At 46.0% G+C, this 12,667-nt stretch overlaps 1 protein-coding gene across 7 annotated transcripts in view; it reads right to left on the reverse strand.

Moving 5' to 3' along the window:
• The window catches only part of GIT2 (GIT ArfGAP 2), a 668,976-nt gene that overhangs the window by 141,144 nt on the left and 515,165 nt on the right, over window positions 1-12,667 (reverse strand). For all 7 annotated transcript variants that reach the window (XM_085633297.1, XM_085633301.1, XM_085633299.1 and 4 more), the window contains one exon: window positions 3,949-4,031. In XM_085633297.1, coding sequence (XP_085489423.1) covers window positions 3,949-4,031 — 83 coding nt within the window. The remainder of the gene's footprint in view (window positions 1-3,948; window positions 4,032-12,667) is intronic.

The raw sequence follows: 12,667 nt of genomic DNA on the forward strand, positions 1-12,667 counted from the left end.
GCGCTGCAATACCAGACGGGCACCCATAAAGGGGCTCTTTACCAGAGATCTTTAGTTCCTTGCCGTTTAGGTGCCGTGGGTGTAAGGGGCCTAGTACGTGTAGATGTAATGGTGGATGTGCAAGATAAACAGGGAAGGGAATCCTCTAAATAAGTTTTGTTGTGTAAGGATCCCAGCCTGGTTAAAATAATGATAAGGAGAGGCGATTATCTGGCTGTTATGTGTCAAAAAAGCGCTATACTCCTACATGGTCGACATGTTTCTCGCCTAGTAGTCAAGATTGATCTGTGGCAATTCCTCAGGACCAAATGAACAGAAAAACGATCTACACCTAATGTTGAGGTGAAAAACTACCTACCACGTAGTGTACCTACGGGAACGGTACCCGCAGGCCCATATGATGAAGCAGGACACCTAGCTTGCCGGGTGTGTGAGGGCCCTAGTTCCGAAAGGAGGATTTCCTCCTCCTCCTGGGAGGACAACCTATCCATGTGACATCACATAAACTTTCTTACTGTGTTCTTTGACCCACTGAGGAACTTCATACTCACTTCTTGTAGTATATCAGGGCACGTACGTTGGACCTTTTAAAAAGCCCACTGTCCCTTATTGTTGATTGATTCGAAGACTGCGGCCCCATTAGGAATTTGCCTCAGACATACTCCCACAATTCAATCCTTGGACATGGAATGGCAAAAAAGAAAAATCACTTTCGCTAAGAAGTATTTGGCTGCTCAACATTTACAAAATAAATAAAAATAAATAAGTGCACTTTAGAGAATGGAGAAAAACAAACGAGCATTGTCAAAGCTCTCAATCAATCAATGCCTACAAATCCCTCCACAACATCAGACCCAAATACCTTAACGAGAGAGTATCCTTCCACGCACCCAGGAGGAACCTCCGCTCCACCGACCTCGCCCTGGCAGACGTCCCCCGCATCCACAGAAACAGAACAGGCGAGAGAGCCTTCTCCTACATCGCGTCCAAGACCTGGAACGAGCTCCCGGTGAACATCAGACGCTCCCCCACCCTTCACACTTTCAGGACGGACCTCAATACCTGGCTCTTCGACTGATCCGGACCTGCACCCCTCCCCCCCCATAGGGCCTTGAGACCCTCACGGGTGAGTGACACACTTTATAAGCCCCTTGATTGATTGAAAGCCTACAGGACTCCGTTCTCAAAGGTCGAGCTACTGCGTTTGCCAATACCTTTGTTAACTGCCATTTGCACCAAAAAAAGCATTATTACGCTTGCATGTGGATGGCAGACAATCGTGCAAGTTTCTTTTTATTAAAGAAAGGGCATTCCAATAAGGCTTCGTATGCGCACGCATGTGGCACAACATACATGTGGATGGCATGCGCATTGTGACACACTGCAGCCATTATGTTATTTTTAATTTACCGTTCTACCATGGTGGCTGTCCATACTAGAACAATAAATGCAAAGTTAAATAAAAAAAAGGGAAAAAATGAAGCGGACAAAAAGAAGGGAGTGGCAGTTTGCAGCTGCCAGGCCTACTTAAAAAACACGAAGTGACAAATCAATCAAATAAATTAATTAAGACAGAGCATCAGGGAGAGCAAAAGGGAAGAAGGAGAGTACACAGAGGGGACAACAGGAACAAGATGGGAGAAAGGAAAACAACTTTTCATGAAGTGCTGAATGAAAAACAAGCGTTGAACAAGTCAATGGGTCTTGCTTGGGTATGAAGACGTTTTGCTGGGACTTTCTTAAGCTAATACGGTTAACAAAGTAGTAGTATCTACATGTGAGTCATTAAAAGTTATTCAACACTTCTTTTTGCATATGTAACTTATCTTTGAGCACCATTTGGAAGTGACCAACACAAGCAATTAACACAAAGTGCTGACATTTACATTCTAAGACAAAGTCTGTAAACAGGCAGTCGGTCGCTTTAAACTTCTTTTACCAACTTTAAAGAAACAGGGTTCCTGTCATTTCACCTGACTATGTTATCTAAATTATAAAGTATTAGGGGATGAGAACACCAAAGGTAAGGGAAGTGGAATCAAAAAGCACAGAGCAGGAAAGCCAATATGGTGAAACCTTGCAAAAATATACAGCAGAAATCAAAATACAAATACTCATTGGCAATGCCAATAGCTCTGGCTCTAAAGGAATTTTCTATGGGAATAAGAAGCATTACCAGTGAATAGTATGGGAATTGATATGCATTTGTGTGGAAGAAAAGAACTGCAGAATAATGCTGGTGAAAGTTAAAAGGTCAGGTGACAGTTACACTAAACATCCATGTCGGTTAATGACTGCCCTCTTCCCATCTGTGCTGCGGCCAGTAAAAAGCACCATAAATTATGTAGTTATCTATGAAACTTTAATAGCATTCCAATGTCTTGTCTCTGACCCTAAGCATTCAAGCTCAGGTAGATGGTAAAATAAAGCCATTACTGCTGTGTGGAGGACAAGCACTTTGTACTCCTGGCTCCCAACATATAGGTGGAGCCAAAGCCCCTCTCTAAGTGATGCTCACATAATTGTCTGTCAAGCCAGACCATAATTAAGCCTGGATTTCACTCTGGTTCTCCATTTCCAAAGTAGGCAGTCCCATATGAGGCCTTAACTTTCACCAGATAGTATAAAAACGTGTTCACACGCCTTGTCCACAATATAAAGAAATTAAACATATCAATACAGTTGCACAATTGTTTTAATGATTCCCCAGTGCATTCTTTTATTTAATATTGCTTTATTCAAATGTCATCAAAATTATGAGATAAAAAGGCATGGGTACACAAAAAGAAAGTTAACTCCTAACAATAAACAGAGTATGGAAATAAGCCATGGCAAAGTCATACAGTGTCAATATAGAACTACAAAGAAAAGAATATTAGCACAACAGCCCGGAGTGTGCATTACAGTGCTGTACAAGCAGTTAGAAAGGCCTAGCACAGGAAATTCAGACAAGAAAGGCTATTATTAAAAGAGCCTAAAGCGGATGGGAAGTATAGGATACAAATCTGACTGTAACTGATAGCCAAAGCTGTCCTTAGGGACTCTGCAGAAAGGAACCCCTTCAAGTTAGCAGTGGAAAGCTTTAATTCATTCAATCAGAATACTGAGAGTACAACATGCTTTTGAGTGGGACAGGCAAAGGAACAGGACGGAAAGATATGGGATCATGAGCAGGCACCTGATATAAAACAACAAAGCTATCAAATCATGAGCAAGGGGCTGACCCAAAGCCCACTCCAAGTATATTTTATGTATTGGAAACAATAGGTCTGCTTGCGATTTGATATCAATGTTTATTGCTCTGAAGCATTTGAAGTTATTCACTTCCATTCTTGTTGCATCCGAAAAATGCTTACACATGCAGGGCTGTTAATCAAGGCTCAGGAAGCAATTCTGGATATTAAATTCAAAACACATTTTAGACATCCATTGTACTTCTGCTTGATAAAGGAACTCGGAGGCGATGTCATTCTAGCTGGGATCTGTATCAATGTGCTTGACCACAACAATACAAGGATGGTACTGCAGGGTTAACTCTTGTCTGGTTCAACATCATTGACTACAAAAGTAATAACGGATACAGGCAAAGATGGTGCTCTAGTCCCCCTTTAAACACATAATGCAAAGTATGATAAAATATGATTAGCAGCATCTCATGCTCTACTCCAAATATCCTCAGGATTGTGCAGCCTTTGCAATTGTTAATACTAATTCTATAAACATGAACAATTCTTTTAGAGGACCTCTTCTTAGGCATTTCATGATTAAAAGGAAGTATATTTTCATTCTGTTTTTGAAGCACAGTACGAAACTAGAGCAATCCCTATTTCCAGCAAAAAGGTCTGCTTATAGATTTAAACTGTATGTGCTTTGCGAGGTCACAAAGGATTGGTGCATACTTTCAAAACAATTATTTTTTGCTACATGTACAAAATATAAAAAACATACCCCGTGTCTTCTGGTTCCAAGTCGTTCATCGTGTTATCATAATCACTCTCTGGCATACTAGTCTCCTTTTCTAATTTTGATGACTAGAGTTAACAGTGAAAAAAAGGTACAATTATTCAAGAAAATAAATTGAAGGCGAGTATGTCTGTACCAATTAACAGTCAAAGTAAAACTAAGAATAACCTGATTAAAAGATGAAGTTCACAGTTAGAATGCCATCAAACCAAATAGCGTTTCTTACCAATAGTAACCCCTAGATTACTACTCTATTACCATCTTGTGACAAATTTGCATCTTTCGGGGCAGAGTTGAAAACTGCAAATTAGCAAACCAAAGAGCAAATAGCATCTTCATCCTACTTGTTTTTTTTCTTTTTATTGGCATTTGGTAATTTAAGCGTACAAACATCGTGTTTCATAAAGAGGATTGTGATACATAAGTAGCAGAGTAGACCATCATCAATACATAGAGTACGTTTTACATCTTATTCAGTGTGGATGCGGTCTGTGTTGTAGCAGGTCTTTGCCAGTAAGAAGAACTGGGGGAAAACTAAACTGGGATGTGCCATGGGGTTTTCAGTGTTTAGGCCAGGCGTGTACTGTGGGTCCGTTATTGCCTACTCGCTAGTGCAGCTACTATTCAGCTGGGAGGAAGCGGATGCGCGGGCCGACGTGGGGGGCCGTGGAGTGTGGCAGACAGGCGAGGACAAACCCGGTGGGTCTAGGAGTGGCGCGGGAAGTCGTGGAGGGGGATCCCCTGCCTCGGGAGCCTGTGCAGTGTGAGGCTGTACGGTGTCGGGGAATGTAGGTCCGTGCCCGGGACCTCCGGGGTCTGGGATTGTCTGAATTGGTGCAGTAGAAGCGCCCATTCTAAAGAGATTGGGACCTTGCGGATACCTTTGGCTTCTTCCTCGCGAATTGCATCCTCCTCGGCTGCCACCCATTTCAGAACCGCCCCCACCCATGCCGCTAGTGGAGGACCCGATGGGGCCCGCCAATGCATGGCTATACAGCGTTTGGCCAACAGGTGGGCTAGGAAAACAAAGCGCATTGGTATTTTGTGTCGTTTCCTCCCTCCGAGTATGCCCAGCTCGCAACCCTCCCAGGTAGTCAAGTGGGTCAGCCCGGTGAGATCTCTGAGCGTCGAGTGGATAGATGACCAATAGGTCTGAATGCCCGGGCAGGTCCAGAACATGTGGGAAAAGGCTGCGTCCCCCGCTTGACAACGAGGGCAGAGGAAGGTCGTGTTGGGGTAGAAGCGTTGAAGGCGCGCTGGCGTTAGGTAGGCCCTATGTAGGATGTGAAACTGTATGTTCTTAAACCGGGCATTCCTGGATACTTTTTGGGGGAATTCTATCGCTCTGTCCCACTCGCTATCATGGAATGGTCGTCCTGCTTCCTCCTCCCACAGGGCACGTAGGGATCCTAACAGTGGGGGTGTCAGTTTCCTAATCGATTTGTACAACCATGTGGTGAGATGGCGACCCGATCCCATTCGTAGTATTGAGTGGAGTACTGGGTGTGTGGGGGGTTCCCCGATGTAAGGTCGGAGTATGGTCGGTAGTGGCTGAGAAGTTGGCGGTGGAGCAAGAACTGGCCTGGGGGCAGGTCATAATCGTCCATAAGTTGTCGGTACGACCAGAGCTGTCCTTCTTCGAACAATGCTTCTGCCTCGACTGCGTCTCTAGACGTCCATTCCCGAAGCATAGCAGAGGTGAAAAACCCCCAGTGTCTGGGCCAGCCGACTAGCGGTAGCAATGGTGTATGTATACGTTGAACGCACTTCCGGGCGATGTCTACTTGTAGGGGGTAGGTTCGAGTGGGGCGGGATCCCGGTATAAGTAGGCAGCGTAACTCTGGTATGGGCATACCACCTGTGGTAGTACATGTTTCGAGTGTATCTGTCCGCCATCCAATATGAGAGCCACTGAAGCTGCGATGCCAGGAAGTAGGCTTCAAATGACGGCGCGCCGAGCCCCCCCTGTGCCGTGGGTAATTTCAGCTTTGCTAGCGCGATCCTGTGCCGCCCTTTACCCCATTAGGGAACTGAGGAGTGTGTCTAAGTCCTTGAAGAAGGAACGGGGTGGGATTACTGGGAGGTTGGAGAAGTAATATAAGAGCCGCGGGACCAGTATCATCTTTGCGAGGGCTACCCGGCCTATCGGGCCAACGGGAGGCTCTGCCAGAACCCGATGGAGGATCGTATCCCTGCGAGTGCCCTACGGTGGTTACCCTCGTAGATGTCGGCTGGGGAGTGGTATAAACGAATCCCGAGGTATCGGGGACCCTCTGCCGTCCAATGTATTTTCCGGTCACCGATCCAGACATCCTGGGAGGAGGCGCCTGGATGGAGGGGGTACACCATCGACTTGTCTCAGTTCACTTTCAAGCCCGAGGCCGCCGTGAACTCCATCAGGGCGGTCTCTAGCATGGTGAGATCCGCCGTCACGTCTCGTATGTATATGAGTAGGTCGTCTGCGTACATGGACACGCAGTGCGTGACATCCGCTAGTGGAATACCCCAGGTCTGCCGGTCCCGGCGGAGCCGGATAGCTAAGGGCTCCACCGCGAGCGCGAATAATAAGGGCGAGCGGGGGCACCCCTGTCGCGCGCCTCTGTTTATTGCGAATTCCGGGGAGGTGTAGCGACCAAGGCGGACCCGAGATGTAAGGTTGGTATAGAGCAGGCGAGTGTAGGCTATGAGCGTGGGACCCAGTCCAACCCGTCCGAGGACGGCAAAGAGGAACTGTCATGTTAGGGTGTCAAACCTAACATGACAGACCAAATTCAGGCCCAGCCGACTCGTGGGGCCTGGAGAGCAGAAGCTCTCTTGTTTCGTTGGATGACTTTGACAGACGCGATGAAGTCGAAGAGCGTTTGGACTAGTTCAACTTCTTGTGTTTGTGGGACTTACCCAACTTCCTAGATGACTCGGAGGGCAACTATGAACGTTGGGAGGGGCTCCGCGAATGGTTCGAGGGACCTCGAGCGTCACAGAGTCGACCAACGTCGGGCAGCAAGGAGCTTGAGGGGTCGCTCCCTCAGCTCCTTTGGGTGCATGGCGCAGTAGTACTCACATGCCTTGGAGTCGTGTCCCGGCTTCAGGCACCACAAACATACCAAGTGAGGGTCGCTCTCCAACATTGGCTTATGATAGGCCCTAGATGGTTTGAAACCAGCCGGTTTTTTTGGTGACATCCCCATACAAGGAGATGAAAATATCGATAAGAGTTGACAAAAAGTCAAAAAAGACCAGTCAAAAACCGACTGAGGAGTAGCTTAGACTGTATCAGTGCTATCTGATGCAGAAAGGAAAGAACTAACATCAGCGAACCACGGTGGCGTCTATATAGGTACAGCGCACGTCACTTACAGCGTGGATGCCACCAGCGCCATCTACTGGCACACAGGGGTACTTCTCAAATATCCTTTGGATCCTGTCTGACGCCTGGGGATATTCTAAGGTAAGGAATCTGCGACTAGAAGTCTCTATCAAATAAACATGTTACTTACCTTTGGTAACATTATTTCTGTTGGATACTTTATCTAACCAGAAACTGCTCATCTTTAGAATATCCCCAGGTGCCAGACTGGATCCGGAAGAGTTTTCAGAATAGCCCCTGTGCAGAGGTAGGTGGCATTGTGTGGGTTAGTGTCAAATCTGCTCCGAGGTGGAAGTGACAGCTGTATAAGTGCCACCCATGGCCACAAGGGGGCTTGGTTCGGTAAATGAAAAAGTCTGAAAAGGAGGAGAACCTTTAACCCTGCCCACTGCAAGTCCTTGCTGGACAATGGCAGAACGAAGAGCAAAACATCTGACAGTTTGGTCTGCAATGGTTCCTTATTGAGAGTTCCACATCAGGCCACAAATTTGTCCCATCATCCCATATCCACAGACTTTGTACCAGATTTGGCTACATCTGCCAGGATGATATCCACTACTTCAGAAGATAGATCGAATGCGATCAACTGGCGCCACTAAATCTTCACGCATGGAGATGTAGAATGGCCAGGCCAGTTGCTTGACCCTGCTTTACAGCTACGACAGAAAAGTGTCCAAAAGCCGCAGCCTGATTAGAGGACTGATGCTCATGCCCAGAAGTTCTGGGTACCGCACTCCACTGTCCCAATTTGAAGTCACTAGGATGACTTGGACCCAGTCACTCCCGATGTTCATAACATGTGATAGGAGATGTAGTAGCTGAAAGGCATACAGGAGTCCCAAGTACCACACAAAATGAATGTCTGAAAGACAGCCTTCAAGGGGAATCCAGTGCGCAAAAGGGTTGAGATCAGTCTCTGCCTGATGGATGACAGGAAGCCAAACAAATGGCCTGTAACTTTAGCAAAATCATGTGAAGAAGGCCCTTGCCCTAGACCAAAGTCATCTGATCAACACCTCTTCTAGATCTCCTCCACCTCCCAGCAGCAACGCATCCATCACCTTCTGCTGGGGTAGGGTCAGGTTTCTGTTACTGGTCCAATGGTGGTCGAGCAGCCACTACTACAGCTCTTCGTAAACGTGGATGGAATCGGATAGGTTCCATTAGAGCTGAACCCTCAGACTTCAGTACTAATTGCATGTGCTATCTGGCATGGTTGACAAACAGGATGCAGAAGCCATTACAGCAAGAAGACTCACAGCCCTTCTAACAGAGACCCAGGATGCAGGTTGAAATATCCAGATTATAACCCGAATGTCCTGCACTCGATCTTGAGTGGAAGCCAGAAACTGCACCTTATCCTGTATGGTTCTGATGAAAGGGATCCTCTGCGAAGTCAGGTTTGACTTTGGCATGCTGATCGTGAACCCCAGCGTTGAAAGGAGGTACATCGTCATCTGGAGGCGGTCCACAACTGACTGGTGAACAAGCCTTCAATAGCCAGTCATCTAGGTCGGGGAAGACTGGAAACCCTAACCTCCAAAGGTATACTGTGACCACCACCATCACTTTTGTGAACACCCAATGTGCACTAGTGAAGTTGAAGAGAACATGGCAAATTGAAAATATGCTTAACCCACCTGGAACTACAGGTTGCACCTGTGGGCCTGTAGGACAGGAATATTGAAATATGTGTCCTGCAGGTCAAGCACTACCATCCAGTCTTCAGGATCCAGGGCAGATAAACATGAGTCAGAGTGAGCATCTTGAAATTGCCATTTCCCAGGAAGAAACTAAAAGGTCGAAGAGCTACAATACGGTGAAGGCCTCCTCCCTTTTTCAGCACTAGGAAATAACAAGAGTACCACCAAGTTCTGACCTTACAGGCAGGAAATTCCTCCTTCTCGCTGCAAAAGACCCTGAAATTCCTGCAGCAAAATGGACAAATGATCCTCCGAAGGCCTCCCTGATGTGGATGAAAAATGTTGAGGAATGGAAAGGAATTACAGGGTGTATCCCCACTAGACTATCTGCAAGATCCACCTGTTGGATATTATGGCTTGCCACTCGAGGAGGAAATGACTGATTCTGCTTCTCAGGGCATTGTTGGGTGCCTCTAAGGGCAAACTAAAGCAGCTTGGAGGCTGATGCTGGAGAGGCTTGGGCCTCGGAGGTTTTCAACTCCTATGAGCCTGGGTGCTTTCTAGGGGGACCTACTGCGGAGGTGGAGGGTGTTCTCGCTGCAGGTAATACCTTAAAAGGGACAACATTGTTGAGGATACTGTCCTGCAGCTGTGAAGATCTAGGGAGAACACAATGGCTCTACTTTTTATTTTGAAGTGCTGGAGAGTGGAGTCAGCCTTCTTGCCAAAAAGGTGCGGCCCTTCAAACGATAAGGCCATGAGCGACAATTGAAAGTTGCAGAAAAAACATATGGATCTCATTCATGTGTGGTGCTGGAGCACCATGCCATTGCCGACTGCTCTGCCTAAGCAGTTCCTTGTGTCAAGGCCCGACTGTATGACATACTTGGATGTGTCTTGGTCACCTTGAATGGTTTGTGCTAAGCTGGTTGGAAGTCTTCTGGGATTGCTAGCATAACATTTGGGAGTACCAACACAGCAAAAAACAGTTGTAAGTGCAAGGTAAGCTGAAGAAAACATCCTTTTCCTAAATTTTTGACTCTGTCAGTGGGGGAGTAACTGGAAAAGAATTGGGGTTTACCCTGCTAGTAGGTGTTTGTACTAACAGGCTCTCTGGTACAGGGTGCTGTGTCAGTAAGGTAGGGTCACCTTGAGCAGGTCTGTGTTGTTGTGCCACCTGTCTGTTCACAAGTATGCAGGTGCAGGGTTTAGACCAAGATCCCATGAGTGTGTAGGTCATGACTTCGTTAAATGGCATTAAAGGTTCAGATGAGGTCTGTGGCCAGTAAAATGTCCCCAAGGACGTTGGTTTTCACCTCAACAGTGGGTAACTGTAAATCTAGACCCTTTGCTGCCTGTTTAATGACTACAGCAAATTAGGCTTACTCTTTCATGGAAGTGCTAGTGTGAGAACTCAACAACAAGTCAGGGGAAGTGTCCAGCCCACATGCCTCTTGTAGGTTCATGTATGTAAAAACTGTCATGATAAGGTAAGGGAAAATGTGTGCTCACCATAATCATCGTCACCATCATCACCAAAAGCTGATTGACTTTGGTCAAAGTACGATTCGATGAGGTGCTGGAGCGCGGCTTTTAAGCAAAGGAACTGCTTTATCAGAGTCAGAAAAAACTGAAGCCAGGTGTGTCAGAAATATTTTGGGGAGCATCTTACGCTGAGAATGAGCTGGTAGGGTGTCGAAGATTCAATGCATGGCCTCCTTATATATCTCAATCTGTTGTGGCATCGTCGACTGCCCCAGGAACTCAGGATGTATCAGGATCAGCTATGGAATCGACTTCTCGGTAGGGGGCTGGGAGTGAGGTTGAGGGGCACCTTGAATTCTTTGAGACTTGACAAATGGAGTGTCGAAGCTCAAACGAGTCCTGCTTTAACTTCTAGAGCTTCATTTTGGACTTGGACTTACCCTATGACTTAGAATGCAACAATGACCTGTCGCTGGAAAGGCCATAAATGCGGGAAAGGGTCCATGCCCTTGACTTAGAGTGGATGAGGTCCTTACACAACTTTCTACGGTGTTCGGCGACATACAACTTGGCTTCCCGGATTGTCTTCAGGTGCATAAGCAAAAGACACACAATTGATGGACGGAATGCAGAACAAATCAAAAATTGGCTGAAGAGGGGTGAAACCCCGAAACCATTCCTAGGATGCTTGTTTCCAGTCTAGGGAGGACCTGGCCTGGCAGTTCGGGCTGGACTGTTCCCTTTGGGCACAGGGTCAAGACTGATTTGCATATGGCTGCAAAAAAACGATGGATTTAGGCCCAGATCTCTGTACTGGGGTGAATGTATGGACATTGTTCTGCATTCTGTCCATCAATAGTTCTTTTTTCAGGTGCATAAGGGCACACTTCTCACATGACTTGGAGTCATAGTATGAACCCAAACACCAAACTCACCCCTCGTGGGAATCTGTCACAGAGGTGTTTGTGACAGTCCATACAATGCGAAAACATGGAGTTTTATGAGGGGACATTGTTCCCTGCACACTGGTAAGAAATATACAGAATTTTTTTTTTGCCAACTGATGTGAACACGTTAGGAGCTTCCTCTGGATCTACACATGGAGACTTAGAAAGAAAGGAACTGACACAGCACCATCTACGGGACCACAGGGGCTATGATGAAAAATCTTCCAAATCCAGTCTGGTGCCCTGGGATATTTTAAGCGCGAGGAATCTGCGGTTAGAAGAATCCATCAGAAAAATTGCATATACAAATTTCACTTAGTCATTTGATTATGAAACACAAATGTCAGCCAGCATTCACTAGTCTTTGGTGAAAAAGTGCTCCCTGTGAACCACTGATGCATGGAACCTCCTTTAACAAAAAATGACTTTCTTGTATGGATTGATTAGGCACTCGTATCACCTTAAGCATTTGTTTATTAACAGCTCTGCAAGTTCTGGCGGAGTACATGAATGGGTCTTGGGTGGGCATACATGGGCCATTCAAAAATCAAGATTCTTTTCATTTTCAGACATTCAGTAATATATTTGCTGGTGTCTTGGACCACTGTCTTGTTGCATGATCCACTTTTGGCTAAGCTTTAACCACGGGCCGAATATTGAAATATTTTCCTGTAGAATGCGCTGGTATACAGAAGAAAAATGGTGGATGCAATAACTGTGAGGGGTCTAGGCCCTGCTGCTACTGACCAGATATTAATCATCAATCTTCTGCTTCACTTGTACGTAGAGACAACGTGCATCCTTTGCATGACAACCTCGTCAGTAACTGAGCAGTGATACAGGAACTGGGTCACATGTCTGTATGTAATAAATTGTTATTTAAATACATATCTGATCCACAGAGCTCCCAATAATGCTGATGTATAGTTGTTGTGATGCAATTTTCATTAATACTCCGCTGTATGTAATCAAAAAGAAAATTTCAATAAAAAGGTTTTTAAAAAAAATCAAACATCTGTCTCACTTGAGGGTTAGTATCATGTTCTTGTGGGGATCAATAGTGTTTAGGCTTTGTAAAATATGTTCTACCATAACAAGACAAGCGTCACTAAACTGCAGCCTTTCAGGAGCTACACATGCAAGTATAGATCACAAGTCATGTAACATTTCCCAGAGCCCTAATGACTTGTGCTTCTGCTGAAGGCTTTTCCTTTCAGGGTTTTTTCTGGAGTTGGAAATCAGTTGTTGAACTAGGATGAGGT

This window comes from Triturus cristatus, chromosome 11, assembly GCF_964204655.1.
Source record: "Triturus cristatus chromosome 11, aTriCri1.1, whole genome shotgun sequence".
NCBI classification, from domain to species: Eukaryota; Metazoa; Chordata; class Amphibia; order Caudata; family Salamandridae; genus Triturus; species Triturus cristatus.